This window comes from Cyclopterus lumpus, chromosome 5 (genome assembly GCF_009769545.1).
Source record: "Cyclopterus lumpus isolate fCycLum1 chromosome 5, fCycLum1.pri, whole genome shotgun sequence".
NCBI lineage: Eukaryota > Metazoa > Chordata > Actinopteri > Perciformes > Cyclopteridae > Cyclopterus > Cyclopterus lumpus.
The window spans coordinates 15,367,483-15,386,692 of NC_046970.1; the positions used below are offsets into that span (position 1 = coordinate 15,367,483).

General features: G+C 41.2%; 5 protein-coding genes across 7 annotated transcripts; 2 read left to right on the plus strand and 3 right to left on the minus strand.

Moving 5' to 3' along the window:
- Positions 1–231: 231 nt before the first annotated feature.
- frs3 (fibroblast growth factor receptor substrate 3) lies at positions 232–7,174 on the minus strand. 2 transcript variants are annotated; one of them, XM_034533124.1, is made up of 7 exons: positions 6,965–7,174; positions 5,805–5,941; positions 5,598–5,686; positions 5,260–5,446; positions 3,374–3,535; positions 1,815–1,936; positions 232–1,733 (listed from the first exon to the last, which is right to left on the minus strand). In XM_034533124.1, exons 3-7 carry the CDS (start codon positions 5,661–5,663, stop codon positions 426–428), a joined length of 1,845 nt encoding a protein of 614 aa, XP_034389015.1. In that variant the 5' UTR covers positions 5,664–5,686; positions 5,805–5,941; positions 6,965–7,174; the 3' UTR covers positions 232–425. The 2 variants fall into 2 exon arrangements, with proteins under 2 accessions (XP_034389015.1, XP_034389014.1); XM_034533123.1 differs by lacking the exons at positions 5,805–5,941; positions 6,965–7,174 and having other exon boundaries at positions 5,598–5,749.
- A 1,871-nt stretch (positions 7,175–9,045) lies between these two features.
- Positions 9,046–10,727, plus strand: tspo (translocator protein). Its single transcript, XM_034532711.1, has 4 exons — positions 9,046–9,213; positions 9,711–9,886; positions 10,010–10,148; positions 10,261–10,727. The coding sequence occupies exons 2-4, from the start codon at positions 9,714–9,716 to the stop codon at positions 10,432–10,434; spliced, it is 486 nt and encodes a 161-aa protein (XP_034388602.1). The 5' UTR covers positions 9,046–9,213; positions 9,711–9,713; the 3' UTR covers positions 10,435–10,727.
- A 499-nt stretch (positions 10,728–11,226) lies between these two features.
- LOC117731039 (ubiquinol-cytochrome-c reductase complex assembly factor 2) lies at positions 11,227–13,021 on the minus strand. Its single transcript, XM_034533163.1, has 4 exons — positions 12,806–13,021; positions 12,038–12,112; positions 11,487–11,553; positions 11,227–11,400 (listed from the first exon to the last, which is right to left on the minus strand). The coding sequence occupies exons 1-4, from the start codon at positions 12,941–12,943 to the stop codon at positions 11,294–11,296; spliced, it is 387 nt and encodes a 128-aa protein (XP_034389054.1). The 5' UTR covers positions 12,944–13,021; the 3' UTR covers positions 11,227–11,293.
- A 6-nt stretch (positions 13,022–13,027) lies between these two features.
- On the plus strand, positions 13,028–15,895 carry tomm6 (translocase of outer mitochondrial membrane 6 homolog (yeast)). Of its 2 annotated transcripts, XM_034533161.1 has the most exons (3): positions 13,028–13,195; positions 14,533–14,667; positions 14,821–15,895. In XM_034533161.1, exons 1-2 carry the CDS (start codon positions 13,098–13,100, stop codon positions 14,627–14,629), a joined length of 195 nt encoding a protein of 64 aa, XP_034389052.1. In that variant the 5' UTR covers positions 13,028–13,097; the 3' UTR covers positions 14,630–14,667; positions 14,821–15,895. The 2 variants fall into 2 exon arrangements, with proteins under 2 accessions (XP_034389052.1, XP_034389051.1); XM_034533160.1 differs by lacking the exon at positions 13,028–13,195 and having other exon boundaries at positions 14,551–14,667.
- A 90-nt stretch (positions 15,896–15,985) lies between these two features.
- On the minus strand, positions 15,986–18,724 carry sirt4 (sirtuin 4). Its single transcript, XM_034533162.1, has 4 exons — positions 18,607–18,724; positions 17,861–18,321; positions 17,041–17,335; positions 15,986–16,937 (listed from the first exon to the last, which is right to left on the minus strand). The coding sequence occupies exons 2-4, from the start codon at positions 18,319–18,321 to the stop codon at positions 16,785–16,787; spliced, it is 909 nt and encodes a 302-aa protein (XP_034389053.1). The 5' UTR covers positions 18,607–18,724; the 3' UTR covers positions 15,986–16,784.
- Positions 18,725–19,210: the final 486 nt, after the last annotated feature.

Consider the following 19,210-nt stretch of genomic DNA (forward strand, 5'->3'; position numbering starts at 1 on the left):
AAACAGAGTTCTCAGCTCTAAGTCATAGCTAAGCATAAAATCTCACACGTGTATATATATATATATATATATATATATATATATATATATATATATATATATATACACACACATATACATACATATACACACATATCTATGATTTTATGCTTATATATATATAAATATATATATACAGCAAACATATGTGCAGAAAACACTGCAAATCTAATAAATAACACAGAATAAAATGGCAAATTCTCTTCAGAGATTTCTCATTTCCTTTTATACGCACAGATAGATTTCAGTAAGTTTCTAATTAGGTACCTGTACTGTATTAGTCAGCCCGACAGTTGAATGGATGGATGACAGTGAAGGGTCCAGTGTGCTAAGATGAGGATAAGCCTTCGTCTGTCTTCATCATTTCTTTTCAGTTTGAACACCGTTTACAGAGGCAGGTCTGTGCTGTTGTGGCGAGTCTTTCTGGAAGTCCCATCATCCATGGGCAGAGCTTTCTGCAGGTTGGACATGGCAGCGGTCTTCTTTAGGTCGATGACTGCGTAGCATTCACTGCGCCGGGGTGCCTGTGGGCCACATTTTTTGGGTGGTAGGCGCTGGTGCTGTGGCTGGGTCTGGGCACCCCCGCTGCTGAGGGCTTGGCAGGGTGGTTCTCCCTCTAGGTCCACCTGGATGTAATTCAGCTGCCGGGATGGAGGACTGTGGCCGTGCTCACAGCCTCCGACCCCTGACCTTGATCGTCTGCGGAAATCAAAGCTAAATATTTGCCCCCCTCTGTCTGGCTGACAGGGCCGTGGATGCGGGGGGCAGGCGTGTCGGAGCCGGGGCTGGACCTGCTCTGTGTTGACATAGTTCTGCAGGGCTTCTCTATGGATGCCCCGACCATCCTGGTGATACCCGTTGGGTGTCCCAGGGCCCTCTGAGAACTCATACTCATCAAAGTCTTCCTCCTCTTCCTCGTATTCCTCCTCATCCTGCTCATCATCTTCCTCTTCCTGTTCGTCGTCCCGCTGCAGAGCACTGTACTCCCACACCGGCGGCAAAGAGGGCAGGTTCTCGTAGTTAAGCAGAGCGGTCCGACGATGACCTCCAACCATGCCCCTCTCGCAGGCGTAGCCCTGCGTGGGTAGAGAAGACGGGCCAAGGGCGTGTGGGTGCAGGAGGGAATGGGTGTGACTGTCCCCAGTGCTGCTGCTGCTGCTTGAACCCAGAGACTGCGACACGCTGCTGGGACTCAGCCGCTGCTTGCGGCCACTCCTCAGCCCGTTGATGTTCTCGTAGGTGAGTTCGCCACTCTGGCAGCTGCCCGGGTGCTCAAGGCCCGGGTGCCGATGCGCGTGGTGATGGAAATGGTGATAGGAGTGAGAGTTGCAGAGGTGCACAGAGGGCTCGTCCACCTCCGTCTCTGAGCCTGTTGCACCGTCTACTGGTTGAAGATTGTGAGGATTGTGCCCATGCCTCTCCCTCTCTCTCTCCAGGAGATGGCGTTGTGCCGGAGTTGGGCCAAGCATGAATTTGACCTCCTGCGAGGACGGCTGTAAGAACACCTGAGGATCATTATGCTCCTCCAGGGGACAGCACCGCAGGTTTGACGGGAGATTTCCTTGACCCCCGACAGGCATGGCTCCTCGTGTTGTTTCAGGGAAAGAGCCGGGCCGTACCTCAGGCAGGGAGTGCACACAGTGACGCATCGAGAGATCCCCCTCCATACTAACAGTATTTACATAGGTGTGGGTCTGTTGGGGATAACAAAAATAGAGTCACACTGTGAACTAGCACAGATACAGTGAACTGTAAGCAACATGAATCAGTCTTACCTGGTCGTCCAAACCCATGAGGCTATGTCCATGATCATCAGCAAGAGATGGTTGGGAGGAGTCTCCTCTGATTGGATAACCAGGGTATCCATTGGGAAAAGCCTGGACAGGGAACGCTGGAGCTGCAAACACACATTTGTATGACAATATGAATGCACAGGGAAATTAAATGCAAGATGGCTTTTTTGATCTGGTAGATCAACAAACATGCTCAGAGAAAATGATGTGTTATGAATCGTATCAACTATCAAGCTTTTATAGTAAAAAAAGGCACAGAGAAGTTGTCTTGAAGAAGTCTTCCAATCAATGTATTTTGTCATCTACACTCCAGTTCTTTTGTTTACAATTTATTGTAATTTCAAGAATTATTATTCAAATGTTTTTTTCTTCATAAATGTAGCCAAACCATGACATGGTTAAAAAGATTAATTGTGGCTACAGAAAGTTGAAAATAAAAACAAGTCTCTCAATTGAAACAATATAGGGTGTTTAATCCCCAAATATTTCCATCAGGTTGGTCACATATGCCAAGTGGCATCAATCATTCATTAACTTATTGCATACAGTCTCAGTTTCCATGCCAATCTTTTAACTGAAAAAATACTTTACTTCATTAACAATAATGATCATGTTCTATAAAAGAAATAATAATAAAATCAATAATTCTGACACCAATGTAATTGTAAATGACATCAGTCTACTAATTCTAGCCCGACTGTTTACACGCTTTACTTAGTTTTTTGTCTTAAGACTCTATTTAGATGCTCTGAATGCGACGGATCACATCAGTATAGCTTCCTGGCAATGGCTTTTGAGTCTCATTTTATAAACAAAATCTGAATTTGATACTGTTCCGGGTACGATTCAACTTAATATTCATTTAAAATAGGTGAGCTTTGAGCCACAAGTTTTCAGCTGGATATGAGAAGCATAATAGCAACTTTTCACCCAGCCCTAACTAGCCATATGTGTATTTGGATACCTTTGTACCTGTGACTCAGAGTCTATTAATAACTCAAATAATCTTCCAAATGTACTGCTCTATTACTGCATGCAAGTTTTACAATGAATCTCAACTGTATAATTAGCTTTTCTTTGCGTGTGTGTGTGTGTGTGTATATATATATCTATAGGTGTATATATACACCTCAGAGATGATTATATATAGAAGTGACTTCCACCAGGCTTGTTAGACAGGGTGTAGACCAGTGGAAGGCAGTGGCACCAGGCACCACCAGTATTTTTGTTGGGTCCCGCCACATATTGACGCGGCTGCTCGCGGCCGTGCTCAAGTTTGCCTGGAAAACGACGTCACTGCCGCCTACCCCCTCTCTCTACTGCTTGCACGCGTGCCAGAGCTCGGCAGGACTCTGGTTCGGAGTTTTCATGTGTTCTCCACGTGTGACCCAGGGTTGAATCCGGTGGCCCCAACCCAAATGTAAAAACCTGTTTTTTTTTCTTTTTGTGTGTGTGCGTGTGTGTGTGTGTGTGTGTGTGTGTGTGTGTGTGTGTGTGTGTGTGTGTGTGTGTGTGTGTGTGTGTGTGTGTGTGTGACTCACTGTTGGGAGTCTGTGGTGTGCGAGACATTTCCATCTCTGGTGTGTGACCACTGCGACTCATCATCATAGACTCTTCCACCACGTTGATGCTGTTACATTGCATCAGCTCCTGAAGCAGATTGAAGATCTCTTCTGCCCGGGAACACTTGAATGCAAAGATTCCTAATCAAACCGACAAATTAACAACATTGTTAGTTACAATTAGTCCCCCCAGCCCCCCCCCCCCACCGACAGCTCCCTTAACCATTATAGCACAACTACACATTAACACATAACACCACCCTTAAAAGGTCCTGTAGATAAAACTGAGGGGATGAATACTTCAAATGTATCATGATGTTATTTTTCTTGTTATCTTCAAAGTGAAGGATTACTTCTTCAGTTTTTCAGTAGGAATTTTTAGCGTTCTGGTATTGAAATGACAAATAAGCTTTTTGGGGGCCCCTGAGCTCTTGGGCCCCTGGACCTGGTAGGCCCATTCAGTAATCCACCCATGCTCCTCTCCAGTAACACTACATGGTAAACACGAGCGATGTGTAACTCTTGTGAAATAAAAAATGTCCCTTCTCCGTGTTAGAGGAGCCCGTATATTCTGTTAGAACTGCTTATTCGATGGTTGAACAGCTTTGGAAAACCCTTCCTCCCACACCTTATGGACTTTACATTAGGGGGGATGTGTGCGACCATTTTCTGGAAGATTAAAAATCCGATATTCACACCGACTTCATGCAGTGATCGGCCAGCTGTGCAGAGATGAGGTAGGAGCCAGGTTTTTAACTTCTTTCTTAACTTCTTTTTATTCTTGACACAAGTATTACCTTCAAACTAAGCGAATGGTCAAATACAACATTATGAATGTCCTCCCAGAGGGACGGTCTAAAAATGTGCGGTTACTTCTGTATTTAAATCAGGTCTCACCTCTTCATGAAGACAGGCTTTCTCTACAAAACGTAGATGTGGTTGGACAAGTAGTTTTTAATTACCCGAGTATTACCCAACATAGTAGTAGAGTGTGACAGGAACGAGACCTCAAACTTGAAAATTGGTTTGCCTTTTTTGAGAATCTTTAAGCTTTTACATTTCTTAAAGGTAGTTGGTAACAAGTAGCTAAATTAGAATACTAAACGTTGTCACGCCAAACATTACTTTGCATTTACAACCTTGTTTTGTACACTTGTGCTCATAGCTTAGTTTCTTTATAGCACGAACGTTGGCTTTTCACTTCTGCCAATTGCATTTAAGCTACACAAATACATCCTCCCTGCAGCAATCTGTTGTACACAAAAGCCTGCTTTGTGCTCCTGCGGGTCAACGTCGCAGAACTCATGGTAAAGGTTGTGAAACAGGACAAGAGATTCAGACTTTTCATTGGGATGTTGTGAGACACTGTAATACTGTGTCAGTCATCTTTCACTATGGCAAGCAGTTTTTGCACCAAATGCTCAGTTTTCACAGCAGTTACTTTGATTTGTCACAGTAGGAAAAGCACAAGTCTAACTACTAACATTAGTGCTTTGTTCTATAAAAGTGTGCCCGTAAGTCAGGACAGTGTGCCGTAGCTATATGGAATTTAGCCAACATCAATTTTAATATTCACTCCTGCTTTTCCTACTGTGGCATGTCGTAATATTTTCAGTTTTTAAAAAACCCAGTAAGCACCTTACAAATGGTTAACATGTAACAAGTAACTAGAAAATAGAAAACATCATCATCGTGACTAGGGCTGGGCAATCTATTCTGGCATATTGATATTGTGAGACTAGATATCATCTTAGATTTTGGATATCGTAATGTAGTAAGTGTTATTTTTGTCTTAGTTAATTTTTCTCCATATTGCCCAGCTCTATTCATGACTCTGGCACTGAAGCAGAGAAACAGTTGCTCACCCTGCCCAGTCTGACAGCGACGACCGCTCTCAAAAGAAAACAGGTTGGAGTCGTAGCCGTAGCGGCGCAGGCAAAGATACGGCCACCGGATGGCGTCTCTCTTACGCGTGTGAAGAATGAGCTCGGTCTGGGTGAGCTCCATGATCCCAGAGCCCAGCTCGTTGCCCTCATCGTCCACATTGGTGACCTAGGACAGAGAGAAGAAATATATGACATGGAAAAAAAGTGCATATTGTTGCCATACACTGTCAAATGCGTTAGTGTGGATATACAGGTGATTACCAGCCCAAAGATCCAAATAAATGTGTTCAATTTAAAGTAAATGTGAGATTATTTACCTTAAATTTGGTGAGATGATTGTCTCGGATGGGGTCTCTGTACAGACAGCTCCAACAGCTCCCCATAGCTTCAGCAGGCCAGCTGAAACCTGTCATGGAAGCAAACATCATCACCCACTGCCATTAACAATATCAGCAATTTAATGTCAGTTATCCAACTTAGACAACACAACACTGAGCATCCAACTTCAAGGAACAGGCACACACAAGGGTCTTACTCAGTCCAGGCCATCAGCGTAAAGGGATTTGCGTATCAATCCCAGGATCTTCGACTGGGCATCGTCGTCACAAGCCAGTTAGTTTGTTGGACTGACATCTTCAAGAGAAGCATCATGTTCTCCCCCCTGAAACCGTCAACAACATTTAGGTTTAGAACTTTTGATACAAGCAAGCCTCAAATATATTTTTTTGCAGAAATATATGCAGCCTAAATCTGCTGCACGTGATCCTTCCTCTTTCCTCTCTCATTTCCCGTCGCCTCTCTATTATTCAATGTCTAAATAAAATGTTCAAAAAAGCCTCACATTTAAAATCATGCGTGCAAAAAATTTAACAATATTACTTTTTGGTGACAACGTTACAGTGACAGTTGAGAGCTGTTGAGTTTCTGCCCATCTGTCAAAATGATTAAAAATAAAAATTATTAAAAGAATACTGTGCTTTTTTCCCCAATACAGACAGTTTCCTTTAAAGTTATTACTGTAAATCACCAAATATGCATGTGCTTCTTTAAATCAGGAATGAAAAGAAAGAAAACACTGGATTATTAGAACAAATATATTGTCAAACAATTGTACACATATGTGCTTTGAGCTCTTGACAAAACCCCACAGCAACATCTCCTTTTGGGGGGGATTTTTCCTGTGATTTCGGCTCCTTGTCACCCTCACATAGCCTTCCAAACCGATTTCAGATCAACACCGCCGCATTATGTGTACTCTAACCTGGGCCTCCACATCTGACTGGAGATGCCAGGCTGGACTCCACACCACCACCAATTCACAGCTACCTTGAGTCAACGTAAAACTAAAACAAAAAAAACGAAGAGCTAAGCTACTTTTTAGACACTTGCCATATAACCCCTTGATTGTACGGACTTCCCCTCCATCTGGGCTATTTACAGCAGGAAAATCACATCCTTTTGCTCAATTAGCGAAGCCGACGCAGAGCTCCCAAAACAAGCCGCCAGCGAGGCTTCGTCTGCCCCATCAGTGTGCCGAGACTCCAGCTCAGCCACCGTGGAACCAGCACACTGACTCTAAACGCACAACGACACGGTTCAATGGCCATTTCTTCTCATTGGTGAGAAGATACAATAGCGTGAACACATAGCAGTCAGGACGGCGGCGATGGTTTGCTATACTCACATGTCTGGCACGGATTTTTTTTAATTTTTATATTAGCCCTAATGCGAAATAAGCATTAAGACTGCGATTAGTTGTCGGCGGCTGCTGCTGTGGCTTGATGCGGCATGTGGCTGTTGCACGGCAGAGAGGCGGATAAAAGATGCAGTGAGAGCAGTAAAAATGTTGTTATTTTTTCCTCCTTTTACGCCCCCCTACTGCAGCACGGGCCTCTCTGCCTGTATGACATTTCCCAAGCAGCTGGGGTGAGAGTTCACCGCCAGACAACGAGGCTGAGAGGAGCGACAAGAAGGTAAGAAACGCTGGAGGACCACAGAGGAAAGGTGCGTCTGGCTAACGGATGGGGAGCAGGGGTGAACCAATCAAACAACAGAACTGGGAAGAGAGAGCATCTCTACCCGGGAGTTTACTGTAAATATTCCCCTCATATGTGTGTGCATAACTTTGTTTTTTAATGTAATGCTTTATTTCCCCGTGTATTATTAAAGCCATCCTCCACTCAAACCTACTTATCTTTGACTTTCACTGTGTTTGATGTTTTCACATTCTTCTTCTCCGTAATCGCTGAAAGGAATTGATTGATATTGTGGGAAATATGCTAATTAGTTTTCTGACTTGAAGCTGGATGAAACGATTTATACCGCTTTCATATAATATGAGGCAACAGCCAGCAGGTGGTTGGTAGGTTAACGTAACAACTGGAAACAGTGGGACACAGGCAGCCTGGCATACTGTACTTGAGTACAATTTCAGGTAGACCTACACATACTGTACTTGAGTATTTCCATGTCCTGCTACTTTATACTTCCGCTCCACCATGTATTTCATTACGTGTGTAATTACACACGTTTTCAAGTTATTACTTTGCAGATTCAGATTAATAATACAAAAATAGTATCAACTAATAATTAAGGCACATGAAATTTGAGAAAGATAAGACTGCATTGATCCCATGGTAAAATAATTTAAAAAAGAATCCACCCAGCAATACATAATAAGAATAATAAGTCGAATCTTAAACTGAAACATTAAAAGGAAGCACATACGTGCATCACATTATAGTCACTGATATATTATTTTGTTCTGTATACTTTTACTTTAGGTAGCCTAATTTAGGTATATTTCAATGCTAATACTTCTGAAATGTCCCTAATTATTACAGGGGGTTGAGTTATTGGGCAACCAGAGGAGAACTTCCCTGGAAGTTGCCATCTGTCCAAAATAACTCCTTAGTTGACTCATTTCTAATGTGCTCTATTCAAGGACAATTTTGACATACTTACAAGTAAGCTATTTCCATTGTATGCTATTTTATAGGCCGACTTTTACTTTACTATATTTCAGAGAGAAATATTAACTTTTTTAGGCCATCCACTACACTTTGGCACTATTACTTTATACTGTTACTCATTATACTATATATAACATTGGCTCCATATTCACAACTACAATATAAAAAAGCGTTTGTATTTGTTGGCGATAAAACAGAATAATATGCTATATTACTAACATAACACTTTGATATAGCCATTCTGCAGAATCAGTACTTTCAGGACTATCATTCGAATTATTTTGGGACTATGGTATTAGGCCTACGAGAAGTATCTGAGTACTTCGACCACTCTTCGAAGCATCAAATGGTGTAACCATTTTACGAGACTCTGTATGTATGTAAGATTGCTTTACTTTAACATTTTCAACGTGTTTTTCAAGTGTTACTAGCCATAATAATATCTAAGTAAGCTTTCCGTACAAACTAACCTCACATAGGAACAAAAGCTAAAAATGAGAGATACTACGGGCAACTATCTTGACGGTTTTAAATCTCTGCTACTGCCTCATCAGTCACGGATCCAGTTGTGTGTGTTTTGGAGTCTGCAAAAAGGACTTATGTAAAAACAAGACGGCCAGGAAGTCAGGTAGTGATGCGTGATCTTTAAACCTTTTTAATGCACCACGGAAGCTCGCGTTATAACACTTGAGTATTTGGCTGGCTACCAAAATACTCGCTTGAGTTTGTCTTCGCGACCAATCAGTTGGTACACAGGCTGCGACGTCACATTGTTTGTCTGTGTTTGTGCGCATGTCCGTGTGTGTGAGCGTTAGCATGGGGAGTGTCTGTTACCCTGATAAGGCAGCCCTGACCGTTTAGCAAACTAACGTCACATTGTCGTGGTGGAGCATTAGTTAGTTCGACAAAACCATTTACATGCGTTTCATACTGTGCGGAGGAGCTGACAACTGACTGAGCGGTAAGTGTTGCAGCTCATAACGCAACAGTTACGTTACTTTCGATATAACAGCAGTAAGTTACATGACATCTTATCTGTAACTTTGCGTGACTGAAACATTGACTGAGCTAACCAAGTGTCGTTCAGTGCTTTCCTTCCTCATAGATAATAGTAAGAAATAACAGATTAACGTTGGCGTAAAACTAGCATGCTTTACTGTTTGGCATTTGGTAACTTCTTATTATGTAGACCGCAGTCGCGTGACTGAACCATGCTTGTTAATTATTTTCTACATTTTATAAATCTAGCTTTACGACTGTATGTGGTATACCTACTTTAGCCAACATCCATACATTATGTGTAGCATACTTAAATTAAATTATTAAGTTATTAATAATGGATTATTACGAATAAAGTAGAGCCACATATTTCAATACTGAGCACTACACAGTATTGAGGTGTGATACCCAGCCCAAGCAGAGGAACAACAGCTCTAATGTGTCCTGCTCTTATCACAGAACATGTGGCTCCCCATGCTTGGAATGACCGCCCTGCCACACATAGGAGGGCTGTACGGCGGTTACATCACACGCAAAGAGGTGAAGACCTGGTACCCAACCCTGCGCAAACCATCATGGCGTCCACCAAATGCAGCATTCCCAGTAGCTTGGACCTGTTTGTATACAGGAATGGGGTAAGCATAATCGTGATTTGCTCATGCAGGCTCGGATCTACAACTGCTTTTTTTTTTTTATTCAGTGATGCAACCTCCTAATCTAAAATACTTTTTTTTTTTTTCTTAAATGTTGTTATCTAGTTATGGTTCCTACCTGGTGTGGAAAGAGCTGGGAGGTTTTACTCAGGATGCTAAGGTTCCACTGGGACTTTATGGACTGCAGTTAGCTCTGAACTGGGCCTGGACTCCTATCTTCTTTGGTGCACACAAGCTGAAACTGGTAAGTTTCACACAAACGGTATTTCTTTAAACCGGGTTACCAGTTTGAGGGAGAACAAGTCTATATCCTACATTCACATGTCTGTTTAACACCCTCTCATTGCCCAATGTAGGCACTCATGGAAATTGTGCTTCTTACTGGTGCTGTTGGAGCCACCATGGTGTCTTGGTATCCCATCAGCCAAACTGCAACACTGCTGATGGCGCCCTACCTGACCTGGCTGTGCCTTGCCACCTCTCTCAACTACTGCATATGGAGAGACAACCGTGAGGAGAAAGAAGAGTAGGAGACACAGTGTTGCCTTATGTCTAGCAGACTGGTTTGCTTAGTCATATGCAGTATATTAAGGAAGGATAAGACAACCTGCCTCTGATCTGTAACCCAAATTCAATAGATGCCTGCTAAAAAGCCACATTGATCACCTTATCATATGGATGTATAAATGCAATTCTTGGTGTGCTTTGAGTGAAGTGTAAAACTTCATTATTTGCCTTTTCTAAATGTCTCATTTTATGTGCATTTGTTATGAATAGTTGTGTGTTAGTAAACCTCAATTAAAATAAAGATTTATATCCAATTCATCACTATTGAATCCATTCCTTTTGTCACAGCAGGTGTACACATTTTAAATTGGAGAAAGATATTACCTGTGTCGGATCAGTAGTCGTATTTGCCGACATTAAATGGACCAGTTATTTTTTCCTTTTAGCTCATTCTGTAGCATGTGAAATAATGTAAATATTAAAGGGCATCCTATTTTGTTAGAAATTCTTTTAAAAAGACCCAACACTAAAAATACATTGTCCATGGCTCACAGCTGTAAATGTAACTCAATTTCATTAAAATATGTCACACATACTTAAAATAATCTCACTAACAAACAATTACCGCAAACAGAACCTGGTCGAGGTAGATTTAATCTGGAAATTATTTTTAGTCAAATTTATATTTGTGTGGGGAATCCCTTTAAATTGAGTTGTGTTTTGATTCTTCAAAAGCTAGAAATGACACTTAACACCTGCAGAGTGACAACAAACAGTTTGAGAAAAGACCAACACAATAGATAATAACACAACAGTTTTTAAGTTAACAATGAGCTTTAATTCTATATATGTAATGAGAAAAGAAAAAGAAAAGAGTGAGAGTTATTTTTCCGGGGCTTTCTCTGGAACGTCTTCTGGTGATTTTGAGAATCTCTCCATTAACTTCTTCCACAAACCCTTTTTTTCCTCGTCCATCTGCTGCAGATTTCCTGTGCAATGAAAATAAAGTGAACTGTAATAAAAGTGTGTTTAATAAATAGTCATACATATAATTGTGATAATGTGGGGCCCATACCTGACAAAAGCAATTTACACTCTTCCACTGTAACTCCAGTAAAGCTTGTGTCTCTTACACGAGGGAACTGAACAGATACAGAGATGTGTTGGCAATAAAAACATTGAAGTCTTTTTACACATTTTACACTAACAACTGAGTGAATACATTGTGTTCAGTACATGATGCACATACTCGTTCTGATGGTACACAGTAAACTGAGGCACTTTTTTAACATAACTTAATGAGACCTTTGTACATCCTATAAAAGTATTTGAATATCCTCATCATAAAGTGAATGATGTCTGACCAAATGTAACTGTCACAAGGTTTTCTTTAGACTTAAACATGAAGAAGTTATTCCTAAGCTGATTTACACACCATGTTACAAACTCTGGGGGGTATTGTATTTTAAGGATCCATCTTTCATCTGTTGCATTTAAAAGGAAATGGGCACCCCAAATAATGTCCTCCATTTTTTTTAGGACAACAAATTAATTCAATAAAATATCTCTAATCCATTTAGCAGATACAAACGCACACAAGATATGTGAATAATCTACTGTACTTACTCGTTGTCTGTAGAAATTATCATTAATGCGGGCCAAACTTTCATACATGTGGTCACATTTCTCCGGATCTGAGATCTGATGGGAAACATCCATATACATATGTATGAAAAGACATACATATGTATATGACCGATTTCATTAAAAAACTTCAGATATTTTAATGACATTTTCTAAGTGAACAACAATATTATAAAAATGCTACAAAAATGCAACAAAAAAACAAGTTGTTTTTTGTTTACTGTACTGTAAATTGTTGACGTCAAAGAAAATCATATTCTATAAATTACTGAATTAAAAAAACGAGACTTGTTCTATGAACAATTGGAAGTAGAGTTGATGTAAAGCAAAGCTGATTTGATTTGTAGTATGTGTGTGTGTAGAAAAGAAACAAAGACAATAGAAACATTCACAACACGAACAAAAATGACTATGAAATATGTTTAGTACATCTGTTTGAAAATCGAAGAGCTGAGCGACTTTTTATTCGGGAATGTACAACTATACAGTAAAGAAGAACTAACTTAGCTACTTCAGTGTAAGTTATCCTCAAACTTATAAACAACTTGTACCAATTATGAAATAGTCTACATCATGCCAGCCTTTCGAGCTTTTTCAATAAAGTTATGTGAATAGGTACTGTTGATTATAATATTGATCACAAAGAGTCGTCACGTGTATCGATCAACACCAAGGTCGACGGCAGTTAGCGCCTTATCACAGTTATCCACTTAGCTTAGCTCGGTGTGTTGTGTACCGTAAAAGAGGTACCTGTGTGTTTTCACCCTCACGGAAGGCTGTGGCTACTCTCTGTCGTAGAAACGTTCCCAAATCCCGAGCTTTCTGGGCCTCGTCCCGGGGCCATTCCTCACACAGCTTCAGGAAGCGACGGTACCTGGTGGCAGACATCTTTGGATATGTAATGAAAATCGAGTTGGTGTTAAAGACGCGTGAACTATGAGCTTTATCGCTCTCCGTATTTTGTGTTACATCAACACCCTTCCGCCTCCGGTCTGTTCCCCTCGTTGTCAGTGCTTCTGTCGTTACAACGCACGATAGCAAGATGAGCGGAGCAAACGGTAAAACTGGTCCTTCCTCCGGTGTAATGGAGTGGATCGGTTCAGCTTGTCGGTTTGCAACGGACAGAAACGACTTCAGAAGGTGAGCGGATGTGGAATAATATATGCGTGTGTACGGTGTGGTGTGGTTGTTCTCCGCGTTAGCTGATGTTAGCACCCACAGCCTCCGGGACATTTGTCCTTGCCTCGTCCAATGTCTCACGGATGAGTCAAAGCACTTAAGTATCAAGGCTGGATTACCAACCGGGGTTAGTGCGAAACTGCTCCGAGATCTCCAAATCCCAGTGTATGTCAGTGTTTGTCAACCGACGCGTAAATTGATTTGATCGAGCTGCAGCACTAACGTTACAGCTAAATACTTATAGCATGACCTCTTTGGGAGTCCTGCTATAATCTGGATTTTGGCCCTAACTTGGAAAAAGGTCCAGTTTCAAGAAATTAATTGTTTCAGTTTTGGGAAAGTGTGGCGTTAAAACTACAACAATAAATAATCTTGACTTCACATATTGACCAATACTGGTTTATTAGTCATCGGTGAATATATCACATGTCGTCGTTAAGTAACAATTAATTGCTGTACAGATTTGCCAAAATATGCAAGGGGTCATTTGCAAAGAGTATTTTTAACAACCACATGTCTTGTTCATTACATATTATTGGTCACATATAAAAAAATGACACCTTGTCTACATACTATGTTTTCTTAAATGTATTTATTTATATCGCACTTTTCACAGACACATGTAACAAAGTGCTTGATAGGAGTAGAACAAAATAAATTGGCACATAGTGACCATACAGTACATCTATGTGACTGCATCCCTGGTCTGACACTAAGGAGGCTTTTTATCATGTCACATCCCTTTCTCATCTTTGTTACTGTCTAGTAAATGCGAATGTTTTTCTGTTCATGTAAAATAATAACCATAATCTGGTCTCATTATTTAGACTTTCACTGATCATTCATTTTGCCACAAAAATCCGGCACTGGTCAATCTATGATATATATGTATATAGCAGTGGCGGCTGGTAGAATTTGTTTTTGCTAGGGCCATCCAATCAATTTCAGCAAACATCCCAGTATGATTCAATGCAGAAAAAAGTATCAAACACGTATTTTTACTTTGTAGGCAGAGAGGATGTGCAGGAAAAGCATATATTTTGTGCAGATATCCTATTTTACAAATATTACTGGGTATATTCCATATCTCCAAAACACAAATATTGACAATTTGTATAATTTAAAAATATAATTATAATTCTTTAAGGGCTTAATGTGGGTGGGGCCAGGCCCCGTGGCCCTCTATTTGCCAGCCGCCACTAGTATATAGTATTTTTATTTTCACCTGACTTGTAGATGTAGTTTTTGTTCGCTTTGTTTTTAATCTTTAATATTGTCAATTGTGACTCATTTTTCAGGAATCTACTGGTCAACCTGGGCTTGTTTGCAGCTGGTGTTTGGGTCGCAAGAAATCTCTCCGATTTTGACCTGATGTCTCCTCAGCCTGTGACATAACGTATTAAAAATACATCACCAATTAAACCTGGATAATGGTGAGATCATCTCCTTTTATTAGAGCTAGAGGCAGGTGTGGTTCACTATTGACCAAGCAAATGTGTCTTATTGCAGCAACTTTATTTATCTTGAAAATAAGAAGTGCATGTGTGTAATTGATGGCATCTTTGTGTCCCTTTTTTCTTTTGTAGGTGTCTTAGACCAACAAAGAAGAATCAAGGGTTGTGAATGAATGACTTTTGTTTGACTTTGAAAACAAATCATGCTGGTGACCCAAATCACCTTAATTTTTCTAGAGAACATTTTTGTTCATGTCATTGTAGGCGGCCGGAAGAGAAATAATTGCATTGAATTAGTGTCTCCGTTCTTATTGTTTTTGTCCCATATTTTTTTTGAAATAACTCAAATCCGATATTCTGTGATTTCTCCAGCTATGTCCACTCGGGAGCTCTTTATTGCTGCAGCTCGTAAGTGTTTGTCTGCTGGTAGAAAATCTCTCTCCGTCCCTCAGAGTCTGGATCTGGCTGCTCAGATCTCAGCGGTTGATTTGGGATTGAAACCGGCTTTATTATACGATAGCAACAGCGCCGGTGCAGATCAGGTGCAGCAGTATTTGAGCTCCTTGCAGTCTTCCCAGCTTGTGTCTAAATCACTTCTCACACTGGATTTAAATGGAAACACTCTTATTGTTAATACACTTACAGTCCGATCAAATGTAGAACAGCTGCTTCATGATAACAATGTAGCGGTTATTGATGTCTGCCACACGTTAGAGAAGCCCGCCATCGCTGACCCGCTCAGAGGAGAGACAAAGAGCATGACACAAGATTTACTGCTTCTCTTGAGCGGGCTTGAACAACTGAAAGAGGCAGAAAAAACATATTATGTTGCAGAGAAGTCAGATGAGTGGAACCTTTGCACGGTGTTTGGTCTTTTGTTGGGTTTCCCTGTCACTTACTGGTTTGATCAGACCAAGAGCTTTGAAAACTGTCTGTCTATGACTCCCCTGATCGTAACTACAGCTTCAGCAACATGGCAGGCAGACTCCGCAGGTCACAGATGTTGTCTGTACTCCTTCAGCTTCCCGGATGTTCTGCTAAAAGCAGTGCAGTCCAACCTGGAACACTGGAGGCTTTGTTTACGAGAAAGATTTAAGCAGCAACATGTCCTCAAGGATCTTACATTTTGTCAATCCAAAGTCACTCTGCCCTCAGTCTGTTTGTGATGCTCACATCAAATGTGTCTTTAAATAAACTGTTAAAGAATGTGGATTTACTTTATTTCTACATTAAACAGCTGTTTGTATCTTAACATGCGCTGGTTGAGACAATACACAGACAATAAACATTTGATGGCTGAAGTGCTTTGACATTTATTCATAAAACGGCATGAGTTTGTCATTACATTATGAATATAAATATTTGCATCAGTTTCAGGTCAAACATGATCCACAGGTTATAATTTCAAGCCTCATACTTGTAGTTACATTGCGAAAAGGTCCATTCTGTTGACATTTAAAATGTTCACACGAGTGTCAGCACTTTAAAAACATGAGACTAAATCATGCCAGGATAGCCACACCCTTAAAACCAGTTGATTAGTGTATTTTGCATCATCTCACTTGAATTAGTTTCTAAAACAGTCAAATTACCCTCTGTCTCACCTGCAACATGACTTAGCTTTGTGCAATAAAACATCTTGTTTTGCTTCACTAACAAGATATAATACAGTGTTGCTCATAGTCCATTTAATCTAAATAAAATCAGCATCAGTACACAACATTGAACAGAGCCTGAAGACTAACCACGGGACCCAACCATCCATCTTTCAACTCTGGGCCTTCAGACTAAACCACACATGCTGCATGATCATATGCACATATTATATGATGCCAAAACCCACAGCACCAGTTCTAAATACAGTACAGGTTGGACCAAGATAATGATCAACTGACAGCAATCTAGTGTGAAGAGAAGTTGAATTTCCAAGACAGGTACACTCGTTTCACAAAATAGGTGAGAGTATATCTGTTCATTGAGCCAGATGCTCCTGGCTACTTTTATGTTGCTAAGAAAAAGGTGCCGGTCGAGATATTCATCCTGATTTTGTTTACCAGTTTAAATCTGAGGTAGTTTTGACCATCATATCATGACAGTCAGAGAGATTGGATGATGGACAGCACTTCACCACAGCGGCCTCTCACTTTTAGCTTAGCCAGGTGGTCAGCCCTCGTGGACCCAATGTTCACGATGGCAACTGACATTTTCCGATCACCAGCTGCCAGTAAAAACCTGTATCCTGAATAAACCTTGTGAATAACAGAAGGACACAATTACTTACACAAGTACAAGATGTGTTGTAAACTAAGTGTTATTTTGACCAAAGTGCCTGGTACACTTTCTAAAACCTACCTGTAATGATGACCCCACCACGAGTACCGCATCCGACTCCCGCAGTCTGTCGTGCACAAACTGTACTGTAGCTTTGTTCACAGTGTCACCGAAAAACGTGACCTCAGGCTTCAGTATCCCTCCACAGTTCTCACACGAGGGGACTCTGAAGTTGAGGACCTGCTCGTCCTCTATGAAGACATCACCATCCGGCGCCACGCCGCCCGTCTGCACACTCCAGTCCGGGTTTAGTGCTACGAATCGCGTCTGCAGCTCCTCCCTCGCCGAGATGGCACCACAGCCAAGACACATCACCCTAAGGACTCATATACGAACACTAATAATTCATCTTTAAGGTGACTTAAAGGGTCAGTTCACCCAAATGAAAAAAACACATCTCTCTTACCCCTAGTGGCATCAATAGAAGTAGATTATTTAAATGTTTTTTTCCCAGATTGAGATATCTGTCTCTCTGAGCTATCACCTCTACTGCATGTGGCTGGCAACATGAAAAACCTCAGCAAATAAACCAGAAGTATCATTTAGCACTGAGATTCTTTCTGAATGAAAAGTGCTTTACAAATAAAATGCATTATTATTATTTACCAGCTATGTCATTTAGGTGAAATATTCCGATGTATTTTTTTTTACTGAAAACTGATTTCCTACCGGCAATGTTTATCATTTGTATTTACACCAAATCTAATGACTTACCATGTGCCAATATGGAATTGTGTTTCCTTTTAAATGAATCCTGGACAAAATAAAGCAAATGAGAGGACTACAATCTCGAGAACCACGAGAGCAGGCTCATGATTAATGCCCACAGGCGTTGTCTCACCTGTGGGCACAGCCGTGGAGCTCAGTCAGTCTTTTCTGTCCTGCCTTTGAATGGAGAGCATCCACATTCTGTGTCACCAGCCAGTGCAGCTTTCCTCTCTGCTCCCACTGCTGCAGGACCTGGTGTGCGGAGTTTGGCTGATGGGAGGAGAACTGCGGCCACCCGACAAAGTTTCGGGCCCAGTAGCGCTGACGGGACTTCGCGCTGCGGACAAACTCCGCATGCTGCATTGGTCGCCTGTCTGTGCGAGCATACAGCCCGACACCTTCTGAACGATAGTCGGGGATCCCTGACTCGGTGGAGAGTCCAGCTCCGCTGATAACAAACAGGCGACTTGCTCTGGACACAAAGTCCTGCAGCAGCTGCAGGGAGTTGGCGTCTGTTTTGCTGCATGCGGGGACGAAGGATGCCCTCCTTACAGGCGCTGTATGCAGCGCGAGGAACCGCCGTGGTAATCTCATCTACAGCCAGACAAATTGATGAACATGAATACACTCGCGTGTTTTTCACACCGCCTGCTCCACGTTCCTCCCAGAGTGGCGGAGCAAGTCGCTGTACACAGCTAACACAAACTTTAGTTACCTCATGTTCTTAAAAGGTGGTTAATGCCAACACAGCCTGAATATATGCAGCTAAATATTAAAACATAGCCAAAAAGCTATCTTAAACTTTCCTTCAGTGCAAGTTTCAACCGGTAGCTTATCTAACTAGCTGAATATGTTTAGTACATTAGGTAGTTACTGTACCTTCTCTGTGTCGGTGGCTACAGTTTAACGTTATATGACTGGCACGACAAAAAGTGTCTGCAGCTTCAAAGTGTTGGTTGAATAACTTGACAAACCACCACAGGCTGACATAAGATAGGAACGTCCTCACAGTGGCAGAAACCGGAAACACCAGGTTGTACGTAACACCAAACACAGTCGCGCTGTCGTCTGTAGACATCACTATATTTATATTTATTTATACTTTGAAGCCACATTAAATCCATTTTATTCTAGATGACAAATTGTAGTCCAAAGAAATCCATATATTTGAAAGAGCTGTATTTATCATTCTGAACATTAATATAGCAGCAATTTGCTTATAAATTATTTGCTTATTTACTATTTGCTTTGTAAAGATATCGGGGAGTAACATCTACCTGAGAAGATAAGTAAGTCACGCCAGCCCTTCGCGCTTTGAATTCATGTGAGGTAACTCACTAGTTAACTTTAGCTATTGTTAGCACTATTAGCTGTGAGCTGACAGTAAACACAGACAAACTAAGTAATAAATAAAAATATCACTGAATAGCAACAACATAATTGGATTACATTGTGTTACATTGTACAACGCAATGTGCAGTAG